Source organism: Lissotriton vulgaris, chromosome 8 (assembly GCF_964263255.1).
Source record: "Lissotriton vulgaris chromosome 8, aLisVul1.2, whole genome shotgun sequence".
NCBI lineage: Eukaryota > Metazoa > Chordata > Amphibia > Caudata > Salamandridae > Lissotriton > Lissotriton vulgaris.
In genome coordinates, this window is record NC_141696.1 from 172,070,727 (window position 1) to 172,095,487 (window position 24,761).

Here is a 24,761-nt window from a genome sequence, read left to right on the forward strand (position 1 = left end):
CTTTGGTATATCTTTCTTCTTTTCGACTACTGTAGGATCTTCAGCTGTGCATCCAGACTCCGCTGCAGAAAAAAGAATCTGAAGATGGTGACCACGCATGAAGGCTTCTGGCGAGGGGGTGTCGGACGTCAGGAGAAGCTGGTCTACGCTCCAAATGGTGGGGACAATTGATGCACAACAAAACAAAAAGAGGAAAGAGAAAAGGGACCAATATACAAGCGAAGAGTTGCGGACCCACCCACTAGATGGCATCCAAATAAGATTCAAACTACAAAGCAGAGTTTTATCCTAGATAAGGGTCCTGAGGAGGTGGTTAGGGCTACTAACTAGGTGAAGGGTATTTATCTTCTTCACGAGAGTGCATGCTCATTAAGTGACCAATCCTATTAGAACATGCCTGTGCTGGAGTGAGTTGAGCCTAATATAGCAAGTGTAGAGCAGCACTTGACATCAACGAATGACAGAACGAGCAGGAGAGCATGCGCATCTCAGGCTTGAACGGTTAAAAATGGGAGCCGCAGACGAGAAGGGAATTACCTTGCCAACACTGGGAGCCAAAAGGGGAGAAGAGCATCCCTGCAACACACCAGTACATGCTGCAATGAAGCTTCAACAAATGGAAATAAGCATCAAGAAAGCATATAGTTTTCACCAGGGAACCTATTGGCTTTAACAATGCCTTTTGATGATGCTGTACAGCATTGACGAGGTGCCGTGCAGCATGGCCAAATGTTTTTTTAATAAGCGTAATGACGTGACTAGCCACCTAATTCTGTAGGTGCACGCATCTATCACCTTGCATGCGTGCTTACAAATTGATGCAGGCGCCATTTTTTATTTACCAAATCGAGTTTGATTGCAAAATTTTCAAAATAGGAAATTTAAATAGGGCAAAGTGCTTTTTTAAACGAGGTGGGGCTTTCTCCCGCCCAAAAAAAAAAAAAAAGACTAAAAAAAAGGGAAAATAATGGTGGCGGTGAGTAAGCAATGGGTAGCAGGCAGAGGTGGGAAGCAATGTGAAGGGGTTGGGTGGGAAACAACAATGATTTGAGGGAGGGGAAAAGCAGCAGACGAGGGAGATGCAACACGAGGGGCAGGGGAGAAACACACAAGGCAGAAACCAACATGAAGCAGGTGGGAATTAAGCGAGACAAAGAAGCACACTGATAGAGGCTGCAGCCCATGAGGGAGGCAGAAGCCTGGTGGCTGGGTGTTTCAGTGAATAGATGCACAAAAGGGGGAGAGCTGGAAAACACATGCATTCTCATGCAATGCTACGTTAAAATGAAAAATGTGGTTCCCTAAAAGGGAGTAGTGGAAAAACAAAAGCCAGGCGATCAGAGAGATGGTATAGGGGATATGCTCCAGGGGAGAAAAACACAACATGAACAAGCTGAGACAAGAAAAGCCATTGAGTAAGAAGCAATAAAACCAACAAATGATAAGCAATGGGAGGGTTGCAAGCCCCTGTAAACAGGTATGCCCACAATAGGTATTTTATAACCTCAACCTAAAATGGCCACTGGATAACAGCTGGAGCAAGCAATGCACACACCAGTGTTTGCTGCTCCCATTTTAACTGCCGTAAAGTGACAGCAGTGAGAAAAGGACATCCAAACGTTGAGGCAGGAAGCCTTTATTGTCGATTAGTGTCCACTGTCATTGAAAAAGCATTCTTGCATGTGTAAGGATATCATATTTTAATGTAGTAAGGACACTTCTTGTTAATTTTTCAAACTTATGAGCAATGCATCTCTACCCTTAGGACTGCATTCAACTCAGAATAATAAGACTATTACCAACCCTTTCTACCTCTTAATACTGTATGCAGTAAATTTCACCAGTCTTTAGGCGGACTGCAGCGAGTTGTGATGCGCCTCTGTGGTACAACGTAAAGTTGTACTGTCAAGATTTGGGCTCTCAGCGAATCAGAATCTACGTCGGAGGCATACTGCTTGATTTTTTTATGTTTTCCATTATTAAAACAAGCAATTTTCACAATCTCTAAGAGAAATGAACATTTTATCATGCACCGAATTCCATTAGAAGGTGCAAGTAACAACTTTTCATCTGATAAGAGGGCAAATGTTATAAAAAGTCTTGCAACAAAATACATATTAGAATGAAGCGTGTGAATAATTATGAATAAATACCAGATGTGAAAATTGGTATAATCACTACAACAAAAGGTAGGCGAAATCATTTCACTGAAATTGGACTGTGGAAATTGGATTCTAGATTGCGGGATGAGCTAATTCGTGCTCAGCGGCAAGTTTGTCATCCGTTTACGAGGTCAGACCGACCTAGAGTCATTTCAAACACAGCCTGCGTCAACCTACGGCTTATCCTAGCATTATCCACTGTGCGTCTATCATCAGAAGACAAGTCGCATTAAAACAGTCTTCGGAGATTAACAGGAAATAACATTTGAAGGCATCCAGAATTGGTTTAGAGTAAAATACATTAAAAATTTCCACTTGAACACCAAGTAAGTGCACAACATAAGAGAGGTGACGTACAGGAGTATAATGGACTAGTCTTAAGTCATGTTCATCTGCCACTATCATCTAACCTGGAAGATTTGATGTGCTCTGTTGTGTAATTTAAGTCATTGTCAGTTGAATAGTATATAAAGAAGTGTTGCATTTACCAGGAAAATGCAGAGCTTATTTGGCTGACCAAGAGCATGGTGAGCACACACTCGCTGTAATGATTTGAAAGAGTTTGCAGTATGTAAATGTAAATGTAAATGTGGGTGTACTTGTAAAGCGCACTGCGACTCCATGGAGTATCCTGGCGCTGAAGACCGCTGGGGAACCCGCCCTGGTTTTCCCTGTGAGATGGCCCCTTTCTGGGTATCTCCAAGGTGAAACCAGGCATCCCCTGCGTCTGTGGGGGGCCGTTGCAGAGATGAGGCAAGCTTAATGCCCAGAGTTGCCGAGTGTGTTCCCTAGTTGGAGTAGGTATCGAGGTGAGGATTATCAAGTCCGTTTTGACCCTGGTCCACGACCCTGCCGCGTCGGGAATTGAACCCTGGTCCCGGGCCGTTCTCTGCTTACGGGTCTGCCGCCTCTAACCAGTGAGCCACACTACTCCACGGCAGTATCCATGTAGGAGTCAGAGTGTGTGGGCTTAATGTATAGGTTCTTTCCTCCAAGATGGTGGTTACGTTAAGGAAAATCAGGCGAGTGTGGTTCCTCAACATTGCAACACAGAAGATAACTCGGTACATCCTAGGACACCTTAAATGAAATGAGGGCTACAAGGTCTAGAATCCATGACAGCAGGAGCACGCCTGAAGACGGTGAGCAAATTTGCAGGGAATGCAGAGGTTGAGGTAAATTGCTTAGCACGAGGTCACACTCTGTGTACGTGCATGGTTAGCTGGTGCACGCGAGTGTCACAGAACCAAACTTATGGTTTCTAAAACATCTTGCTCTGAAAAAAAAAATCGACTCCAAACTTCAAATGTCTACTAATGCAATAATGCCATTTTTTTCAACTAAAATGATCCCAGAGAGAATAATCTAAGGCTACACCTTTTTTTTTTAATGCACAAGCGGGAAATTCATAGCCCTGAACCTCACAAGTAGCTCTAGTGAATCTCCATCGCAGTTGTAAATGATCTCGCTCCCCCCCCCCCCGTGCCACATCGTGATCACCAGCTCTCTAGAAAGACCATCAATTAAATGACTGATAATTTTGCCAGCACTAGACAAGTGTGGACCCGAATGGACGAGCTGTGGATGCTCTTCTTGTGAGCTACCCAAGGAACTTCCACAGGAGCCTGGAATGGGCCGATGGAGCCAATCCTACCATGCAGCGAAGTAGGATCTACCAGTGCAATGCCGGCAGCGTTCATGAGGGATACGCGGACAACAGTACATGACAATGAAAAGCTTGGGCGCAGCGCATTTATGCTATTAGTCTTCCTTTGCTCCATTTCTTGTCTTTAAGTAATTACACTCTATGATCCCATGTCTGTTAGGTCTCCTTGGAGCACTGTAGACAAGGGCGTGGATACACTTTTCCTGCTGGAAAGTAGTAGATACAACTCGCTCCCCGTTACATGAAATGTATGTACTCCAGTGGTGCAATTTGTATCACAAGGAAAGCAACATCTGGGCAGGTGATGACACTGACATTCTGCAACCTGGACTTGCTTTTGTCCTTCCTCAAAACTTAATTAATGGTACCAATAGCATAGAAAATATTGGCTTTTCTAAAAATGGCTTAATCATTTATCCCTAATCTCCTAATCCTATGATCTTTTCAGCCAACCTGACCCCATCATGTTGGTGACGCTTGGCATTTTATGTCAGTGTCTGCGACCTGCATTTGGGACAGCGCAGGAGAAGAGTCTTCCCAGTAATAATAATGCTAGATTTGTAAAGCGCAAACTTATCACCCCAAGGGTATCCAGACGCTGAGGGCCGTCGGGTAGATTAAGTGAGCTATTGCCCAGAGTCACATGATGCGGAGCTGAACTGTCGGTGATTTAACTGTGAGCCCTGCGCTCCGAAGTCAGCCACTCTGGCCGCTCTGCCACACCTCTCCCGCTGAGATCTTAATCCCTCAAATAGCAACACATGGCATCTGGGACACTGATGGAGAGAGTTGGCAACTGAAACGGTGAAACCAAACTGTGTGTAAATGCGGTGACACAGAAGGCTTACGCATATGTGGTGAGAACTTTGGTGCAATACTATTGGCCCCATACAATTAATTTGACGTTCCTGAAACTATTTGAGACAGAGGAAGTTTAAAAGTGTTACTAGAGAGCAACAGGAAACAGCAGAGGTGATGGAGAGGTTCACGGGCAGTCAGTGCTCACTGTGTTTCTATGTATAGGCAGAGGGTGCTTTGATTGACGTTCAGACTTTTAGCTTAATCACTGAGCCATTTTACACTTATAGGAAGACTCTTAGCTTCCATATCTATCTTGCTATTAAACTTAAAATGATATGAGAACATGGCCTGGCTCAACCCATTTGTCAGATTTTACGTGGGCTAGGCCTTTGAATAAACCATAAAAAGGGAAAAAGAAAAGTACTGACAATAAAAATTAAAGAGCAAAGGTGACAATCTTGTCTCTGTCATCAGAGGGTACACCACAGCGTTTAGGGTTTCTGTCAAAAGTTCCTAAGGAGTCTTTTTCTCAAAGCAGGGCTGCCTCTGACTGACTGGCACAAAAAGTCGATGAGCAGTGCTCCGGGGTAGAGACTGAATAAGGGAAAAGTTCTGCAACTTTCTTTCCCTCGCCTGCAGGGTACGTCTGCCCAGCCAACCTAAATCGATAATGAAAAAGCATGGAGGGTGTAAAAAGCACTGGGAATTGTAATATAACTTAATTCCAATTGTTGTTGTAATCAAGGGCACTATTACAGCCATTACTCACCTCTAAAGAACACAGCACACAGCAAAGTGCCGTGTAGATAGATCACTTTGGCTTCAGTCAATCAACAGGCATCCCAAAGCGGGTACCGAAATCCCAATAGTACTATGGCGCCACAGAAATGCACTGCATAAATAGCACAAAATAACACAGAGTAACCGAATATAAGATAATCTCTCAGCTTTAAATAGCTTTATGTGCCTTGGTGTTTTGTATTTGGGAGCTGCATGATGCTTTCCCTTCCCTCCTTTCTTTCCATGCCTCTCTTTTGGAATCCATCCCAACTTACTATTTATTTTACTGGGTTTTTTCCTACTTGGAATGTTGGTAAGAGAACATATAGAGGAATAAAATAAATATTGAGATAACAGTTGTAGATTTGTCATGCAATATTTAGTTATTTTGAAACCCCTGTCACATTTATACACTTGATTATGTGTAAAGTACTCATTTGAAAATAATAGAGTATTTAAAAAAATACTGTCTGGAGGCTTGTTTAGCTCAAGGAAGTATAAGCACTCATTACTGCCATCAAAAGATTATTTGAGCAAGTGACCATGCCTTATTACTCAAAAACATTCACTACTGTTTAAAAACTACAAAGCACTAGTGACAATAACTAACTTCAAACGGCAAAAGATTTTATAAAACTGAGGAAATCAGACTAGGAAAGAAGAAGCAAAGGCCTTGGCAGCAGGGCTAGCCCTCGGCTAGCATCTCTCAGCTTGTGTTCTGCTGTCATTGTGCAGCGGTGTGCAGGGAATTCTGTTGGGATATTATTTGTTCGCATTTTCAGGATGATCGCGAGATGTTGCTCGTGTTGCGCGATCATCTGCACATCGCTACAACCCTCAAAGACAGGACGCTGCGTACAAAGCAGGCTTACCTTGCAACAGCGTGTAGAAAGCACCCGAAGCGGACAGATTGGTCGTTATGGTAACATCCTCCTTGCTGGATGTTTCTACTTGGACGTGCACCGAGCTGTCAGTATCGCCGCGGAAGCTGTTGACTTGGCCTGTGGGGAAGGTAACGTTGGTCAGGCGGCCAAAGCTGTCATACCTGAAAATCAGAATAAAAAATTCAGTAAAAGCCAGGCCAACAATGGGCATACAAATATGGTTAAGTGCAAAGCAAGAAAGGCCAACATTGGGTGAACAGAAGTAGTACTCCGTGGATATCATCATCAGTAGCGGCTGCTACCGGCCTTCAGTGGTGAGGCGGGCATGGGGGAAGGATTAAAAAACAAAAACTGAGAAAATTAAAAAAAATAAATGTACCTTGCCGGCGGCCGCCTCTTCTCCGTTCTTTTTCCATGACTGTAGGAACAGGAAGCACCCAGGCTTCCAGAGCCCTTTAGCCAATCATAACTCTGCTTATAGCAGCGTTGTGATTGGTCTGAGCGCCATGGATCTGCGGCGGCGCTCAGATTGGAACTGGGGGCCTGGGCATGTTCCTCACCCGTTTGTGCATTGTAGACTGGTGGGGAACATGGCACAATGCGCATGACTGTTTGGCTGGCTCAAAACTGCCCAGCCCTGTCCCGCATCTGGAGATCCGCTAGGGAAAAAAGAAATGATAACAACCTGGTGTTTTTTTTTTTTTTTTCTTGTGGGGCGAATGCTCCTCCGCCTTAGCCGCCACTGATTGTCCTAAGACGTCAAGTGGCAGCATAAAGGATGTAGCAAATTAGGGCTATATCTCCCAGAATGCATTGGGTGGTCAATGAAAGCTTAGGACTGCAAACATGGTGTCTTGATGACGAAGCACGGTGACACCACACTTAAGCATGTTGCACCCCTACACTTTATGGTCCATGAAACAGTCACACTAAGTAGCATTATGGGATACACATGTGAACTATACACTAATTAAAGTACATCACATCTGTCTGTCCATATCTGATTTTTATTCCATCTCTACTTGTATAATCTATGGTTTGTGATAGATATGAAAAGGGTTAATTTTTGTTTGCTGTGACACTGCATGCATATGAATAACATGAAAATCACAGGCTCTTTAAATATTCAATCTTTGTGCCCCTCCTTGTTTTTTAATGGAAACTTAACATGGGAACATAACACCCCCTCTCACACTGTGCCTTTTCAGATCTGGCATAGAGACAGCTTTTGCTAGCCTTGGGTAATAAAAAAAAAGGGAACAAATAAAAACACCTACAATAATCTATATTTGTTAAGCATGAACATATCCCCCTCTTGATGGTTTCAAGGCACTGGGGGCCGTCGGGGAGATTAAGTGAGCTACTGCCCAGAGTCACATGGTGCTAAGCTGAGCTGCCGCCGGAGATCGAACCGTGAGCCCCACGCTCCGGAGTCAGTAGCTCTGGCCACTGCGCCACACCTCTCCCACAAAATACAAACATACATAAATGGGCTTGTGGGTCAGCCTTCCTCACCCACTGTGTGCCCAACTATGAGTGACATGTTGCTTCCCCTCACCACAGCATACAGTATGGGGCAATGGTGAAGACCACATCTGACACGGACTCACATGCTCTGGGAGTGTTTTGGCATTTTTCCTGATCACACATGTACATCCACCGAAACAGAAGTGCACAACAGTGCCAGGGCTTGTGGGCTGATACTTTACTTTGGAATTTTTTTTTTGTTTCTATTATTTTTTCCCCTTTTTTGTCTGTTTAAACTATGTGGTTACAGTAATTCAAAGCCAACATAACCTTTTCTTTGCACCACTAATAATCATATTTTCCTGTGATCTGCATTAAAACTAAAAAGGGTTTAAATACCAGTTCTAGTCTAATACGTCAGTACAATTCTATTCAAATTATTTGCAATGGTTAGTTTAGTTTTAATTTTTACATTTTTGATGCAAGCATATGGCTGCCACATTTAGCGGGTGGCATGCCCCCCCTTTTTTAAAATTTTAGTAGGGTACGCCTGCAGTGAAAATTAAAAAAATATCACACCAGCTTGTCAAGGCCAGACCTATTGTCTTTACTAATGCTTGTTTTAAAGGCGATTATGAAGTGCTAAGTGGCTGCTGGCTCTTACCATTTACTCAGCACATTTGCGCTGCACCTTGAGATTGTTCATTTCTGATGTCAGCCTCTGATTATTAATTCATTACTCTTGGGAGGGCAGCACAGATGGCGAATGCCTGTTTCCATTCCCAAAAGATGTTTCCCTCCTTTAATGGATCACTTGGAGAAGTAAGGTCAAGTGAGGGATTAGGATCAGAAAAAATATCCCTCGCCTGCCTGTTCGTGGCTCCAGGCGAACAGCATGGGGTACAGACTGAGATCGATTTGAGCTAGACAGACCATTTAAGATGTACATAGACGTGGGAAGTTCCAGGAGGAAAGCGAGCATACCTCAAACTCCTAGAAGAAATAATACCAGTTTCTCTTAAAAAGTGCTATGACCTCAAATGAGAAGAAATGCGCATTATGGAGGTTAAACACTAACTAAATCTGGCCTTTGGAGCCTACGAGCCATCAAGCACATACTTACAGCTCACCGACATACTTGCCAGCATTTAGTGACCCAAGAGAGGTAGGTTTTCCACAGTTTAAAAAAAAAACATACAGGCGTCACTGAAAATGGCATCACATGCCATTTTGCCTAGTGCTTCATTTGTGGCGGTGTTTGCCGGGACTTGTCACCAGCACTTATTTCTTAACACCTCAAAATTGTTATGACATTCCTATACATGGTGGCGCCGACTGTATTATTCTAAACAAAGCCAGACACCCAACTGACAACTCTCTATGGTTATATATGCCAGACAGCCACTGAACAACTCTCTATGGTTATATATGCCAGACAGCCACCGAATAATACTCTATGGTTATATATGCCAGAGAGCCACCAGACAACTCTCTATGGTTTTATATGCCAGAGAGCCACCGGACAACTCTCTATGGTTATATATGCCAGACACCCAACTGACAACTCTCTATGGTTATATATGCCAGACAGCCACTGGACAACTCTCTGTGGTTATATGTGCCAGACAGCCGCTGGACAACTCTCTATGGCTGCCAGACACCCAACTGACAACTCTCTATGGTTATATATGCCGGACAGCCACTGGACAACTCTCTATGGTTATATATGCCAGACAGCCACTGGACAACTCTGTGGTTATATGTGTCAGAGAGCCACCGGACAACTCTCTATGGTCATATATGCCATACAGCCACTGGACAATTCTCTATGGTTATACATGCCAGACAGCCACCGGACAATACTCTATAGTTATATATGCCAGAGAGCCACCGGACAACTCTCTATGGTTATGTATGCCAGAGAGCCACCGGACAACTCTCTATTGTTTTATATGCCAGAGAGCCACCAGACAGTTTTCTATGGGTAATTATGCCAGACACCCAACTAACAACTCTCTATGGTTATATATGTCAGACAGCCACTAGACAACTCTCTATGGTTGCCAGACAGCCACTGGACAACTCTCTATGGTTATATATGCCAGACAGCCACTGGACACCTCTCTGTGGTTATATGTGCCAGACAGCCACTGGACAACTCTCTATGGTTGCCAGACAGCCACTGGACAACTCTCTATGGTTATATATGCCAGAGAGCCACTTGACAACTCTCTATGGTTATATATGCCCGACAGCCACATGACAACTCTCTATGGTTATATATGCGGCCAGCCACCTAGGAGCATTTACGTATATGTAGCCCTGGTTAGAGTTGGTGTGAGGGAACGGCTCGACGGGAGTTCTTATATCTGGGGGTGCACTCTATAAGTTATACCCCAACCAGTTAGAGGAAACAGGTTGTGTAGAGTGCCTTTTCCCTGCATACAGGCACAGATTTTTTCTTGCAGTGCGCCTTGTTCCTGGCCGACCAGTTCTATTTGTTAATGGATAGATAATTTGGTTATAGGAAATAATTCCAATAATTCAGGGTTATTTCCCTTCCGTTTTCCAGTTGTGCAAGTTTAACTTTACTCAGGAGCACATAAATTCCTGGTACTGAGGAAGATCAAGCCTTAAGAGTTTCCTTGTTTGTTTGCACAGGAGACCGGGTCCACCTTCAATCTTTCTTGAGGACAGAAGTCCAAGGGTGGTCTTGGTGGACTATACGCATGCCAGATGTTCAGAATAACGAATGCATATGTAAAAGGGATAATTTATATTAGTTCTATAAAAAAAATTGTTTTGGGGTATCTATGCAATCTTTCATGGATCTGGCACCCCTGTTTTTTTGGTAATCTTTTTTAGACCATGACAAGAACATAGACCTTTACTACGAGCAAACGACTGACATGCCCAAGAATAGAATTTGACCACATCACTTCCAACTGAAAAATGGTGAACAGATTCCTGTGATCCAACAGTATTTAGACTCCTTGTCCATCACGTCCAACACAAATCCAATAAAAATGCGCCTCCAAAGCAAATACGAATCCTACACATTCAGCCCCAATCAACATGTCCTCTATAGTGCACCTTGAGCAAAACCACAAATCCAAGCTCATCTTGCAAGCTTACCACACCCACAACTAAGATCTTTCAATCCATGCACCGACTCCCTATTTCTTACTGAGTGCCCTGGAGAAGGGCCTGGCGGGTGTTCCGTGCTCCTTAAATTGTGCAATTTACACATGTATGAGGCAGGTGGGAACATAACTTTTTCCATTAAGGTCAAACGTAAAAAATGCCATCGCTGAAAGTGTGAAATGATATCATTAGAGTTTTACAGAATCGTACTGGGGACAATATCAAGTAAAAGTCATAGTAAACCGGCTATTGTCTTGAAAATGTTAAATTCAGTGTAAATGACGGCACGCAATGGCACTCCCCCCGGCGTCACGCAGCATGTCTGGTGAACTTATTAATGATTTGTGCAATCAGGAGCATATATATGTTGCTAACTTTTTCCAAGAGTCAAGGGAATGGGAATTCCCAACTAACCATAATACGCTACAAACGATATCAACAAGCAAGGATGCATTAGAAGGTATCTGGTTGTTTCCTTTACTGGAATATGCTATCTGGAGCGGTCTATGGTGTGAGAAAAGACTCAGCTAGTTGGGACTAGGACATGGGCGTTGCACCAAGTCGAAGAAGGTTATATTGTGTGGCATGACCACGGGAAATAACCTCATCAGCAATCAAGATATCAATGCTGTATCATCCCTCCATGCCTAAAATTCTAGTGGCATAGTGGACATTTCTACACGAAGGTCGATAAAAAATATGGTAAATAGAGCCGCATCAGTATTCATACCCTCTCCTGAACAAAATAAAACTAGAATCCAGTACAGTGTATTCAACCATTTTGCAAAGAATTGCAGGGGAACCGTGAGAGCGGGGCGGGTAAATTACAGCAACGTCTGAAAAAAACAGTACGAAAAAACACTGGCGAAGCGCTTCAGGATAGTTTTAAAAATTGTGGATGTGCCATTATGGGGTCTTCCACTTATTTACAAAACGGTTTCCAATCTGATCCTGGTAACCTTGGAAGTGATCGCTGCAGCCATCGCGCACTGTCGTTTTTGGCCTAAACGATAGCTGGTACTGTGGCCCCAGGAAGTGGGTGGACACAGTGTCAGTAGAATACTTGGTACCTGGAGGAACGTCTAGGTTGCAGGTACATGACGAGAGGGCTCAGGTGGAATAGCAAGTGGAGGGCACAGAGTGGCGTCCTTTGGGGCACTCTAAACTTGTGGCATAGGAGACTGTTAACAGCCACCGGGGGCAGCAAGCAGAACTGAAAGTTGCTTTATCTAGAGAAGGACCTGATCTTGACTACACTCGGAATGCATGCACTACTCTTTCACTTCATATCAGTGTACTGGTCCTCCTCTGTGATTTGGAAGCAATCTTCACAGAAGCATATAAAAGCTGTAGGTTTCTCAGCGCTGTAATGACAGGGCGGTACGCATGGATATCCTTTCAGCTTAAAGTTCAGTGAGCATCCCTAAGAAATAATGGAGAAAAACTGACAAAAATAATGCCTCTTTTTGCCAAATGCTGTAAATGGGGATTAAGAGTGTCTCTGGGGAGCGCGTCACATTTCATTGTAGAACCGCATACAATGGTTAATTACATATTCTGAGACCTTTCCAGACACCATTGCAGAGAATATCAAGTAGAGTTCTAAAATAATTTGACAGCGGTTTTGAAAAGATGAAAAAAGGTCATTTTCACAGATATTTCATCAGGTACGAGTCTGATGGCATTTAAGTAGCTCTGTAATTAAGGGCAGCCTTGGGTTTCTTTCTTGCTTTTACTTCTGTTGAATAAGAGTCTTGCAGTCGAATTGATACAATACAGTACATCAACCCCCTAAAACTTCCAAGCTTCGCAATGAGATTCACTAGCCACTCATGTCTACACAACACCACAGTATTTTTATGGAAAATAATTGACTACTAGGACCAGACCGGTAATTACAGGTCAACTACAAATCGTTCACATTTGAAGAGTTGGTAAATCCCCACGACCCAGACAAAAACTTCAAAAAAACAAGAAGGGGGGGTCCCTTAATGCCCTGCAGGAAGTAAAAACCTGGTCGTCCACAAGCTGTTTATTTATTTTTTGACAATACCTACTGATTCTCACTATTTAGAATGAATGATTCATTTTGTGCTGACTAGAGAATAAAATGCTTAAAAATTGTGTCAGAATGTTTCATGCTGAAAATGTTTTTTTGAACAATAACCGAGGATTGGTCTACAAAAGTCAAGACTGGGCCAGCCGTGGTACCTCTTTCTGCTACTTTCGATACTGAAAAGTGGCAACAATTTTCACCGTCATAACCACTGTGCCTTTTCGTTAAAAAAGTGTAGGGTGTAACAACTAATCCATGGCGATACAAAAGGGAGGAGAGAAGAGAGTGGCCTTTGCATGTAGAGGACACTGAGTAGAGAAAGCTGGTCTAGTAGAAGAATGAGAAGGTGGTACAAGGCCCATCAACCATCGTGTAAAGACGCATCAGAAATGTAAGAGCTTGTGAGAGAACCTCTTGCCAGTGTGGAGAAGATGTGGCCACATAACCTGACGTCTGAGGTCAACCTACATAAAGCATACAATGTGTATGCGGTGAAGGAGTCTCCAGTTTTTAAGTTGAATCCTGGCAGTCTCATGAAGAGGCAAATTCGGTGGAGGTCTGGTGACTTCGGTGGCGGTCTGGTGGTGTGGATGACTTCCAAATGTATCTCAGATGAATGGTCTCTGTTCACAGCTGCAGACATGCAACTACCTACAAATGCCGGACACGTGACATGCGAATGAGGCAAGGAACTAGAGACAGTCTGGTTGGAACCACAATGAGCCAAATGTTATGTTCTAGAAAAGGTATGGGTAACTCTGTACAGGGACTCTTTTCTTAATACTGGATGAAGTTATTGATTCAGCAATAATAAAACCATAGAAATACCTTTTCTGAGAAGATATTAAGATATTAAACAAAAAGAATCCTGACAGAGGTTCGACTCATTAACCTTAATGTTTGCAATTTTAAGAAGAAGACCACATGGCAGAATACACACTTAATCGGGTGCATTGGGTTTGGTGTCAAGTATATTGTACAAAACGAGTTACTTCCCTGTAACAATAGTTTTACAATTGAAAATTGCTGTGCATTCTGTGCATTATTAATTCCAGCCACTACTGTCTGGGGTCTGGGAAGCACTTTCATAACCCCAAAGACATATTCTTTTGCGCATTGACCATAGGAGGAGTCATGATAGCTCACCATGACGCCAGGCTTTCAGACTGAAGCAGACCATGGTGAGGTGTGCATGGGGTTGGGACAGGTGTCGGGTAAGACGTGTTTTAAACTTATTCAATACAATTATGTATATACGACTTACCTAGCCCCTGCCAAACCCAATAATATTTACCTGAGCACTCCTCCTGATGTCTGCACTATAGGGAGAAAGGTACTGACTTCATACACCTTACATGGAAGTGCCGGAAGGTGCAGAGATGTGCTGGACAAGCTTGCACACAGTACAGGTCGAGTGGTACAGCAAATGTTCGACAATATATTCTGGTTGTTCTCCACAACAACAAAAAAGGCGGGAGATGGCTCAGAAATGTCTGTTTTGGAGAGTGGTACTGGCGAAAAGGAGAATAGTCGTACATTGCCTTTGCCTCATCTGCCAAAAGTACATATATGGCAAATAAGTGAGCTAAAATGGGCCACTGCAGAAGAAATAAAGATAAAGCAAATTCTGCACGATGAAAAAGTAGTTGCAGGAGTGAATGATTAGATTACTGAATGACCCTTCGGATGGAAGGTCACCGTGAAGGCTTCAAATTCATGCTGGTCTGGGTCGGCCTCTGTTGTGTCTGATGAAAAGCTTATATTAAGGATGGAGGGCTGACGGGGACAACAGTGATACCCGAGATGGTGATGCCCAAGGGATGCATCGTCAGAATAAATATTGTGGAAAAGGTGTGTTGGAAGGCATTGGGGCGGGTTGTTAGAGCAAACCAAGGTTTAAATGGTTTTTGTTATCTAAAGAAGTGATGCAGAAGGAATTACACAGCAATAACAATACTGTATTTGACTATTAAGATAGTGTAAATGTGGATACTGGTAGGCTTATTTGTGTTTTTTTTTAAGATAATAAAAAAATACCAAAGATACTCACAAGTACGTCAAGTGTAAGCCCACAATGCCCCAGTCTGTAGTCGCCATTTTAAGATTATTGCTTCCGCCGTTGGATTCAGAAGTAGTAAAGACACGATCTATTGAAAGTTGCTGTGCAGAGGCAAAGTCTATCCAGCAGTAAAAAGTGGCGGAGTGAATCAAGCTTCCCGACAGCACGTGCCAAGGAACAGCGCTTCAACCTGAGGGCCTTAATAAGCACTCCAGCCCTGTAATGCACTATGTAAATCTACTTGTGGATTCCACCAAGTCTCAACAAGTATGGCACTATTCCAGGTGGTATCCCCCTGTACGTTCACTTGTGAGCAAATGTTCCCTCTGAAATGGGGAATAACATGTGCATCCAATAATACTGGGTGCAAATCTGCATTTTTCCCTTGCAGGTGATATAAGGGGTCCCGTATCATTTTACCACTTGCAGAGGGCAGGTGAGTTGGTAAACGGTGGTGGGGGGGCACATTTTTTTCTGTTGCTGTCGGAGGGAGGATAAAGGGAATGGGGTAGCTGGAGGGCAGAGGGCCTTTCACCTCAGCACATGATCACTGTTTTCTCCTCACCACCATGCTGTTGCATGCAGGCGGCCAGATTGCGGGAGCAGGTCCTGCACGTAGCAGGGTCTGGTGTCCCCGAACTCAGAACTATCGGATCCAGAGTTTGTGGACAGGATAGTCCCATGCCTGGAGGCATGGAAACCTGTAGTCGCCAGGAGCAGTAACCCCTGACCACCAGGATACCACTCCAGACAGCTTGCATTGTTGACATTAGTAGAAACATTCCAAAGAAAACTTTTGTTTTACATTTTTTTGCCTGGTTTCACAGTGTGACCGTATTTGTAGGACTATTTAAATTCTGTTACAGTTCAAATCAAAATACTTAATTATTTCTTCTATTGATTTCCAATTTTAAAAAAGACATGGCAATTAAGCAGAAATTGATGAGATACATGACATAACTATCTGTGACATGCTACTTACTCATAAAATGTAGTCCATCCATTTTCATTGCTCTTGGTGGCAAGGAGGCCAGAGTTCCCGTGGTACGTCATTGTGGCCAGCTCGTTCCCTTGCGCGGTTATACTCTTCAACGCACTGTTGGTGCCAATGGTTATCCAGTACACTTGACCATCGGGTACTACTAGCCAAAGTGGCATGCCTGTGGAATCTCGCCGTATGTTTATAGTGTTGCCATTGTTGTCTGTGATTAAGGTGATGTCACCGTCTCCGGTGTAAGTAAAGTTGTACAGATAGTCCCCTGTAGTAAGACTTTGGGTATACACATGTTTACCCGTAATATCAAACAAGTACAGCTCCTGGTCTATTGGGGACGAAACCTCGTAAAGGTTCTGAGAGTTGAGGAATGGCTTGTTTGTCCGAATGAACCTTATCCTGATATTCCCAAGGTCTGCGACATACAGCTCCCCATCAGCGCAAACTGCAAGCGAGGACGGAGAGTACAGCTTGGCATCCTTCGCATAGCCTTCATCGCCAGAGTAGCATTCACAGTTGTTATCATTTTTGCAGTCGCACCCGCTTGGTGCCCCAGCTACCAGGGAAATTTCCCCGTTGGTCGTCACTTGCCGGATCCGGTTGACTTTCTTTCCATCAGTTTCAGCAATGTACAAGATGCCGTTGTGGGACACGGCGAGAGCAGTGGCGGACTCAAGCGTGGCGTGAACCGCCACTTTGGTGAGCAGGAAGTGGTCAATGCCCGGCACCTGGCAGTGCATTGGCCTTCCCGCCACAATGCGAACCTGGTGGTTTTCAGAGATCTGCAGAACAACATTATTGTCAAGGACGTACAGAGAGTTATCCATTGGGTTGACAGCCAAATCCGTGGGCAGCTCAAGACGAACCTGAGGCAAAGAAAACAAAAAATAACCTCTTAATGACAGTAACTTATTTTTTTACAATAAACTATTTTCCATTATTCCTTTGGTTAAGCACATTAAGATGCTTTACTAACACCATGAGTCCTACAATTAACTTGTGTGAAAATTGGTATTATTAATTTTGGAGCACCTAGAAGCTGTCTCGGTTAACAGCACAATAAATATAATTTGCAAAAATCCCACAGACTCATCATTTCCAAGTTTATATGCAGTGTTCTTCTCAACAGAAGATGAGGTGAAAACCCACAATTGTAACTTTCAGCGGGTTGTGGTAGTGAAGTATTCGCATACATTACTGCAGCAAACGTCTACAGTTTTCTTTCTCCTTCTTGAAATTAATTGATGTGAAAGATTTACAATAACAAAGTTCTGAAACACAATACCTCTTCCAAGAAATTCCCCAGTAATCACGTCTCCCCCAGAGATGCACCACAGCCAGGAGAGAAGATATACAAACCTGACAAGTAATTGGAAGACCTCGCAAACAGTATGTCAAGATAATATTACACTGTCAGTCTCTGAGTGTGTACAAAACTCGACAACCTCACAGACCATGTTGTTCTATTCGCTACAAAAAGCAATGCCTGAAATGTCCTGCCTTTAATCGCGGTTTCAATCGAGCTTTCGCAGATGATGGGGGTATCTAATTTACTATTCTATCAACAGATCTAGATTATTCTGGGGAAAGCCAGAAATGCCCCAAATACTGTAAATAAAGCATTGAAATGCTGTAAATTAGCATGCCAGCACAAGCCTAGCATGTGTAGCTAAAGGTGAAAAACCAAGGAATACCAAGAAAAGCCCACCCCGTATCTGGCCTGATGCCCAAGCTGCTCTAGAAAGATCTAGAGGGTTATAGTGGAGACACCGATCACAGACTTTGGAGTGGAAAATAGGAAACAGATAACGGAGCGTGAATAAAAGCTGCATAGGGTTGGGGAGAGGCTACGGGAACTTCAGTATTCTATGCACTGCACATGGCTTTCCTCCACTCATACACCCAAAAGAGGCTAGCTGTTACCTACACCAGTTGGATGGTCAGAAATTCCACTATAGCCTTAGAGCCCGCCGTAGCACGCTCTACGGGCCATTAAAGGCCAGCTCCAGCGTTAAAGCCTTCGGCTCGGGCCTTTAACAAAGAAGCGGGCCTTTATAAGCGGGTAGAGCCTGCTACGGAGGGCTCTAAGGCTATTAGAACATTCTGCCCCTAGAGGGAAGAATGTTCTAATTTGTAAAACAAAGGCCTCACGGTGCCCGAGGTGGTTGAAATCCCCTCTGGGCACCATGAGGCCTTTGTTCACAACAAAAGCTGTGAACAAACATTGGAACGTTGGTGCTCCGGACTTTTACCAGCAACTAAAAGTCCGGAGAACTCTATTGTCTTCAATGGAGCTCCCAACATTCCAATGTTCTAATACAGGCATGCTTCCAGGGTTTGAGTAGGCTAGAGTCCAACCCCTACCTCTGCTCACTTGGCAGCTGTGGAATCTAAATACCGGAGCTTTCGCCTTTATCATGACAGCGCTTCAATAATGTAATTGTGTCTTTCCTCCCATAATGCGTAAGAAATGAACCTGCAAGTATTTGGAGGTAAGAACAAGAAATTGCCTCAAAGCATAGCCATTTATTTCACACTTAATCGTGTCACTGAGCTTGCTGCTTTTATATTCCTGTGACCCAGGACTGCTTTGCCAATAAGTATATCCATACCTTTCACTTATGACTTGGCAGGAAACATTTTTAAAACGTGGCTTCCAATGCAGTACCTCATTCTTCATTTTCAAGGTAAATGCCTGCTGTAGAAATGTGCATAAAATGATTGTGCCCTGAGGCGTGCCGGGGACCGAACACTGGAGTATATATAGTAGGCTTGTTCCTGCAGCACAGAAGCCGGATATCTCACGACGCTCTCTCTTAGCATCTATACATTTCAATATGCAGAGTTTGTCATAGTTGATAAGAAACAAGTTATTTACCCGTCACAGTAGTTTTACAGCTTGAACCTAATCTAGAGTTCGGAGGCTTTGGGTCTACATTATCTCTGCCTGCCTCATTCTTATCCATCACTTTTTAAGTGTGTTTGAAGGTAGGAAACAAAAAGGTACATTGAACTGGAATGACTGTTACCAGCGAACCGTGCTTAATTTGAGCCTGTGGTTTCCGGGGCTCAGCACTAATGGTTAATCACCAACACCGACATTTTTCATGAGCACCAGCTAAGGACACATTAATTTACCGGGCAATTAAGTGATTTGCCCAGAATCACAGGATGTTGAGCCGACGCTAAGACTCGAACCTGGTTCCCCAGCCCCAAAGTCAGCAGCTCGGGCCATTACACCACATCCTCTCCCCACTTTCCTGGTTAGTAGTTGGTTCTGTTTTAGGAGGTGCTAACAAGAGGAATGGGCTGGTGCGAGCTACCTCCTGACGAGAGCCACAGCTCTTATTTTTTGTTGATAAATTAACCACTGAGAGCGAAGCTTGGATTCCAAGTATCTTATGACAAGCGGGTGCCAAGCCTGCCCTTTATTTTAGCCATGATCTCACATTCTCTATCTTTTACTGGTTCCAGGCCTGCTTCAACTTTTGTTGTAAGAAATTTATCATAACACATACTGCAGTCTATGCTCTGACTTCAAAGACTCTCACATCTTCCAGTGGTCGAGCATCACCTGTTTTTCTTATTATAGAGAAACTGTTCAATTTCTAACTGGCCTGACTGTACTCAATGTGTTAAAAAAAAAACTTCTAGTCAGCTAAATATTTAATTTCTTCTGTTCTTCTTTGATCAAGGCTGGTGATTTTTTCTCACCAACATAAATAATTTAGAGATATTCGCACAACTAAATATAGGTAGGCTTGTGTACAGATATGGAAGTTAACAATTACAATGATCAGATTTGGTATTTCACAGCACTGTAAACGAAAGGTTCGATCACCCAACTTATTGACTAAGGGTAGATGAAAGGGTGAGTCAGCCCTGCCAAGATTCTAACCTCTGATCAGCAGATCAGGGATAGTCTCGGAATTGAGTGCTGAACTCACAAAGTTATTTTAATCTCTCTCACCTTCTGAGGTAGAGTTGCTCCTACTAATCCCCCGAATTAAATATCAAATTTTCTTCAGTGACTGAGATTTGAAATGCAATTGATCCCCCCCCGCCAAAAAAAAACTATAATCTATTGGGACGTGAATTTGCGACTTAAAGTAAACTTGGGTACCCCGATTCATGAAAGCTGCCATCACAGCCTCTGCTTACGGTCCTTTGGAACTCTAGTCTCCTCCAGGACACAGGGCACCGTACAATACAAACACCAAGCCAATAGGTGTCCTAAAAGGGGTCACAGTTTCTGGCCACATCCAGCCAGATGTGTTACTTGCATCCACAATTCATGTATACACAGCAGAGTGTGAGAAGCTCTTTGTTATACCATAAACTAATCAAATTAAAAAACAAATACTACTCCAACAAGCAACAGGACTTAAGTACATTTTTTTAAAGTGTTATGATGCGGCCAGTGTTGACTGCATCATGGCGCTTTTTTTCCCCCTTTAAGCCATGTGGCACAGCAGCCCACGCTGCTGTGCAATATGTCTAAAAAAGAACTTGGGGTTAAAAGAAACAATGGACAGTAGCCTAGGTGAGGGATGAAAAACACCAGGGAGGTTCTTGAGAGCAAGGGGTGGGCAGCAACTGAGTGTGGGAGGAGGGCATGGGGTGGAAACAACACAAGGGAGCTGCTGGGGAGGGTGAAGAAACAATGGACAGAGGGAGGGGACTGTACAGTGCCAAGCAGTCTTCTTGAGTGTGTGGCAAAAAGGGGGGGGGGGAATACTTGGAGCAATATGTGGCCAGTGGAAGGACACTAGACAGTGCCACACTTAAACCAGCGCGAACCACAGCTAATAACTCCTTGCCATCGTGAAGGAGTTCACCAATCTCGCAGCCACTGAGACGACATCACTACCTCCCAGGAACTGTGTAACAATCTCACGGGCTTCTTCTATATTCGGCCATCTACAAAACCTTCGAATGCCAACCCTCTGCCTCACACAGCATCAACCAGTTCACTCCCATGAGCACAAACCCCAAACACCTTCTCACCACGCAAGACACTATCTACATCACAAACTCTGTGCACTTCGGAGGACTCACTGACCCATGCCCCCACCACGTCTTTAAGCAAGACAATCGGCGACAAGCTCAGGAAAGACCTGAACACCTCCATCACTGTGGTCTCCTTCCCTGAGGATGGGAAGCGCAACAGTGAGTCCCCTCCTGGAAAAAACATTCACCAAACCAGCCGAATTAATGAAATACTGACCCATCTCTCTACTCCCTTATCCAGCAAAAGTCCTCGATATAGCGATCAACCAGAAACTCACCCTACACCTCGAAGACCACATTCTCCTGGACCCCTCTCAATCCAGATTTCGAGCTAACCACAGCACTGAGAGAGTCCTGATCGCAGCCACAGATTACATCAGAGCCCTCCTGGACCAGTTCAGCTTGTTTGACCCCATCTCCCACCACATCCTGGCCAACTGGCTCCACCATATCGGAATTCAAGGAAACACCCTCAAACTGATGGCCTCGTACCTCACTGACAGAACACAAAGGATCTGCCTCCCACTGTTCACCTCTGAGCCCAAGAAGATCTGCAGAGTCCCCTAAGGATCGTCCTTCAGACCCTTTTCAACACCTACATGACTCCCTTGGTCATCACCGTCAGATCACACGGCTTCAACATCATCACCTCCACCAATGAGAGACACAGCTTATCCTTTCACTGTCCGAAGATCCCTCCACCACAAAAGCTAACTTCCACAGATACATGATGAACGTTGTGGACTGGGTGAAGGACAACTGTATCAAAATCAACACCGAAAAACTGAAGTCCTTATCTTTGGGAAGAACACCTCACCATGGACAGACACTTGGTGGTCTACAGAGCTCGGCACACCCCTGCCCCAACAGACCACTCCTGCAAACTATAAACAGGAACCGTGCCGACTTTAATATTCTGTTGGAAACCATTTGTATTTTTCACAAATATGTCACAAATTGTTATAGGTTCCATGTTCACTGGGGACACAATGCACTGTTCATATAAGTAACTGTCTTTTCATATTTATATAAACAACTATTGTTTACACCAAACATTGAGTTGTGTACGGTTCTTTTCCTTTGAATATTGTTTTAACCCATTCTTACATTGTGATTGCACATATAAATATCAGCATTCTGTGCATATCTATTTTTTCGACACAGGAACCACTGTTTCTGTTTATAATATACGTACCCTGGTTCCGCGTGAGTGGGGTTCCCTGTAACCATTTTTCGACTCCTGCAAACTAGGCATCATCCAGGATAGCAAACTATCCATGAAGAAACAAGTAAACGCAGTCTCATCCGCCTGCTTCCACATCCTTTGCATGCTCCGCAAAATCTTCAGGTGACTCCCAGCAAACACAAGAAGGATCGCCACACAGGCCCTCATCATCGGCAGACTGGACAACGGAAATACGCTCTACGGAGCAATCAAGGTGTAGCAATCACGGCACGCCTCCAGAAGAGACTCCAGACAATACAGAACTCAGTGGCAAGACTCCTATTCAACCTCTCCAGAAGAACCCACATCACATCCCATCAAAAAAAACTACACGGGATCCAGATTCAGAAGAGACGCCAGTTCAAGATGCTGACCCACGCCTGCAAGGCCCTGCACAATGAAGGACCAGCATACATCAACAAACGCCTGACCTTCCATCAAGCAACCAGACACCTCTGATCAGCTTCCCTCTCCTCGCAGATAACCCACAGACGCATTGAGTCAACAGAGGAAGACGCTCCTTCTCGCACCTGGCAGCCAAGGTTTGGAACAACACCCCCATACACCTCAGGACCGCATCATCACTCCAACAATTAAGAAGAGAACTAAAAACCTAGATGTTTGAATGATGAAACTTCCAAGCAGCAGCAGACAGCTCCAGTACCTCAAGATCCTCACAAGTGATGCGCTGCATTCTATAAATGTTTGATTGATTGAAACAGGAGCGGTTTTAGGTCCATGCTCCACAGCAGGGACAAGAAGCCCCGGGAAGAAAGCAGGAGGAGGCGAGCAGCCGGGAGGAAGCAGGAGGTGTGAACAATAAAAAGCAAGGAAACAAGAGTGACATGGAAGCAAACTAATGGTAAGTATTGGTAAGTAATAGGTGGGCTATAAGCTTGTCTTTACATTTTTTAAAATTAACAATAGATTTCGCTGACAGCGCGTGCACGCTGTTCAGGCAAAACCTTAAAAGTACTCCACAGAGGCTCCTGATAAAAGACCTATCTGGACAAAACTCCAAAAGTGGTGCAGGGGGTGGAGGTTGCAGCTTCCCACTCTGGGTCTCTAGGGATGGAACTGCAAAATGATGGAAAGGCATGCTAAAGATGTGTGTGAGCTTAAATAACATTGATGGGGATTGAACACATTCAAGAAGGGTTCAGGTTATGACAGCAACATTCCATGGAGAGTATAAGAAAGTAAAGTAGGTCATTAGAAGTTGAAGGAAGACCAGGAGGCCTGCCAGAGAAAAAGAGCTCCAGGGAAGGATGAAAAGGCCAGAGACGTTAATCAGGGTAAGGGAGAAAGCATGAAAGACAAGACAGAGAGCTAACTTTGTTTGGTGCTTTTTGGAAGTATACCAGGAACTTAAACCTCGAAAAACAATATGTCTCCCTACTGTCTCATGATTCATACACTTCTGTGTTGGCGTTCTTAGACACTTCCACTCCTGCCTAGTCTTACATTCGGGAAATTGTGCTTTTACTTGAACTCCCAAAATAAATTGGTTGACAGACCAGCAAAATTGAAAAGCTGCCAAACCCCAAAAAAATCTGCTGCCTTCCTTCCACCCTCACCCCCACTTCCCAGAAGCCTCAAGCCTTAAAAAACTCAGAACTCAGCATGACTATAGCTGTAACCAATTTGCAATCTGATGCAAGTCAGGTCGTCTTATTTCCCTGCTGTTGCTAATTTTGGCAGAGCAGCATTCAACCACTGTTTCCTAGATGCTAATTTGATTCAGTTCTGCCCCGCACAGTGCCAAATGAGCCAACCGCAAAGAGTGCAGGGCCCGCCGCGCTCATTACGGCTGGCCCAAGGTAGATGCGCGCGGCACACCTTGGCCTTGAAATTTTGATTTAATTAGGGCTTAAGTACCTGGGCAATGTCCATGACGGAGTCACAGCTGAGGGGTCTGGCAGATGTCAGGTCGTTGGATCCAAGCAAGGTGGAGATTATGCCATTCTGATCAATGCGTCTGATCATGGTGCCGTCAACGAAGTAAATCAGCCCAAACTTGTCCACCGTGATGCCTAGCGGGAAGAGAAAGCAGACCATTTCACAAAGAAAGTAAGCACATGGTACGATTTAAAAGAAAAGCTAGTCGGGCACAAGGGCCGCATACATTGGAATATGTTCAAGGATTGGCTCCTCCTTTTGAGCGGAGGAGCGTTGTCACATTGACCAAAATGCCCCAAAAAATCCCCAGGGATTAAAAATGAAATAGGAATAAAGTTAATTTATTACCATTTTATTTTTCATCTGCCCTGTCCCAAACTGAGCGCCATGATGGGGCGGGGCTTGTTGCGTGGTAGCAACAGGAAGTAGGGTGGGCTGCCTGGGCACTTTCCAAAGTGCGCATGTCACTTTGGCCGGCCGTCTTGCGACGTCCGGCCAGACATGCACACTTTGAAAGCTCTAACCCAGTGGTCTTAAGACAGCTGGGTTAAGCAAGTGCAGAGCTCCATTGTCCTCGAGAGCTGCCATAGAAATTAAAGCAAGATTAGAAAGGG

The 24,761-nt window shown here is 44.2% G+C and overlaps 1 protein-coding gene across 1 annotated transcript in view; it reads right to left on the reverse strand.

Annotated features, from left to right (window-relative positions):
- Nucleotides 1–24,761, reverse strand: part of TENM4 (teneurin transmembrane protein 4) — a 1,632,468-nt gene that overhangs the window by 36,888 nt on the left and 1,570,819 nt on the right. Inside the window, exons 29-31 of the mRNA XM_086933907.1 lie at nt 24,127–24,281; nt 16,002–16,879; nt 6,282–6,454 (exon numbers count right to left, since the gene is read on the reverse strand). Coding sequence (XP_086790033.1) covers nt 6,282–6,454; nt 16,002–16,879; nt 24,127–24,281 — 1,206 coding nt within the window. The remainder of the gene's footprint in view (nt 1–6,281; nt 6,455–16,001; nt 16,880–24,126; nt 24,282–24,761) is intronic.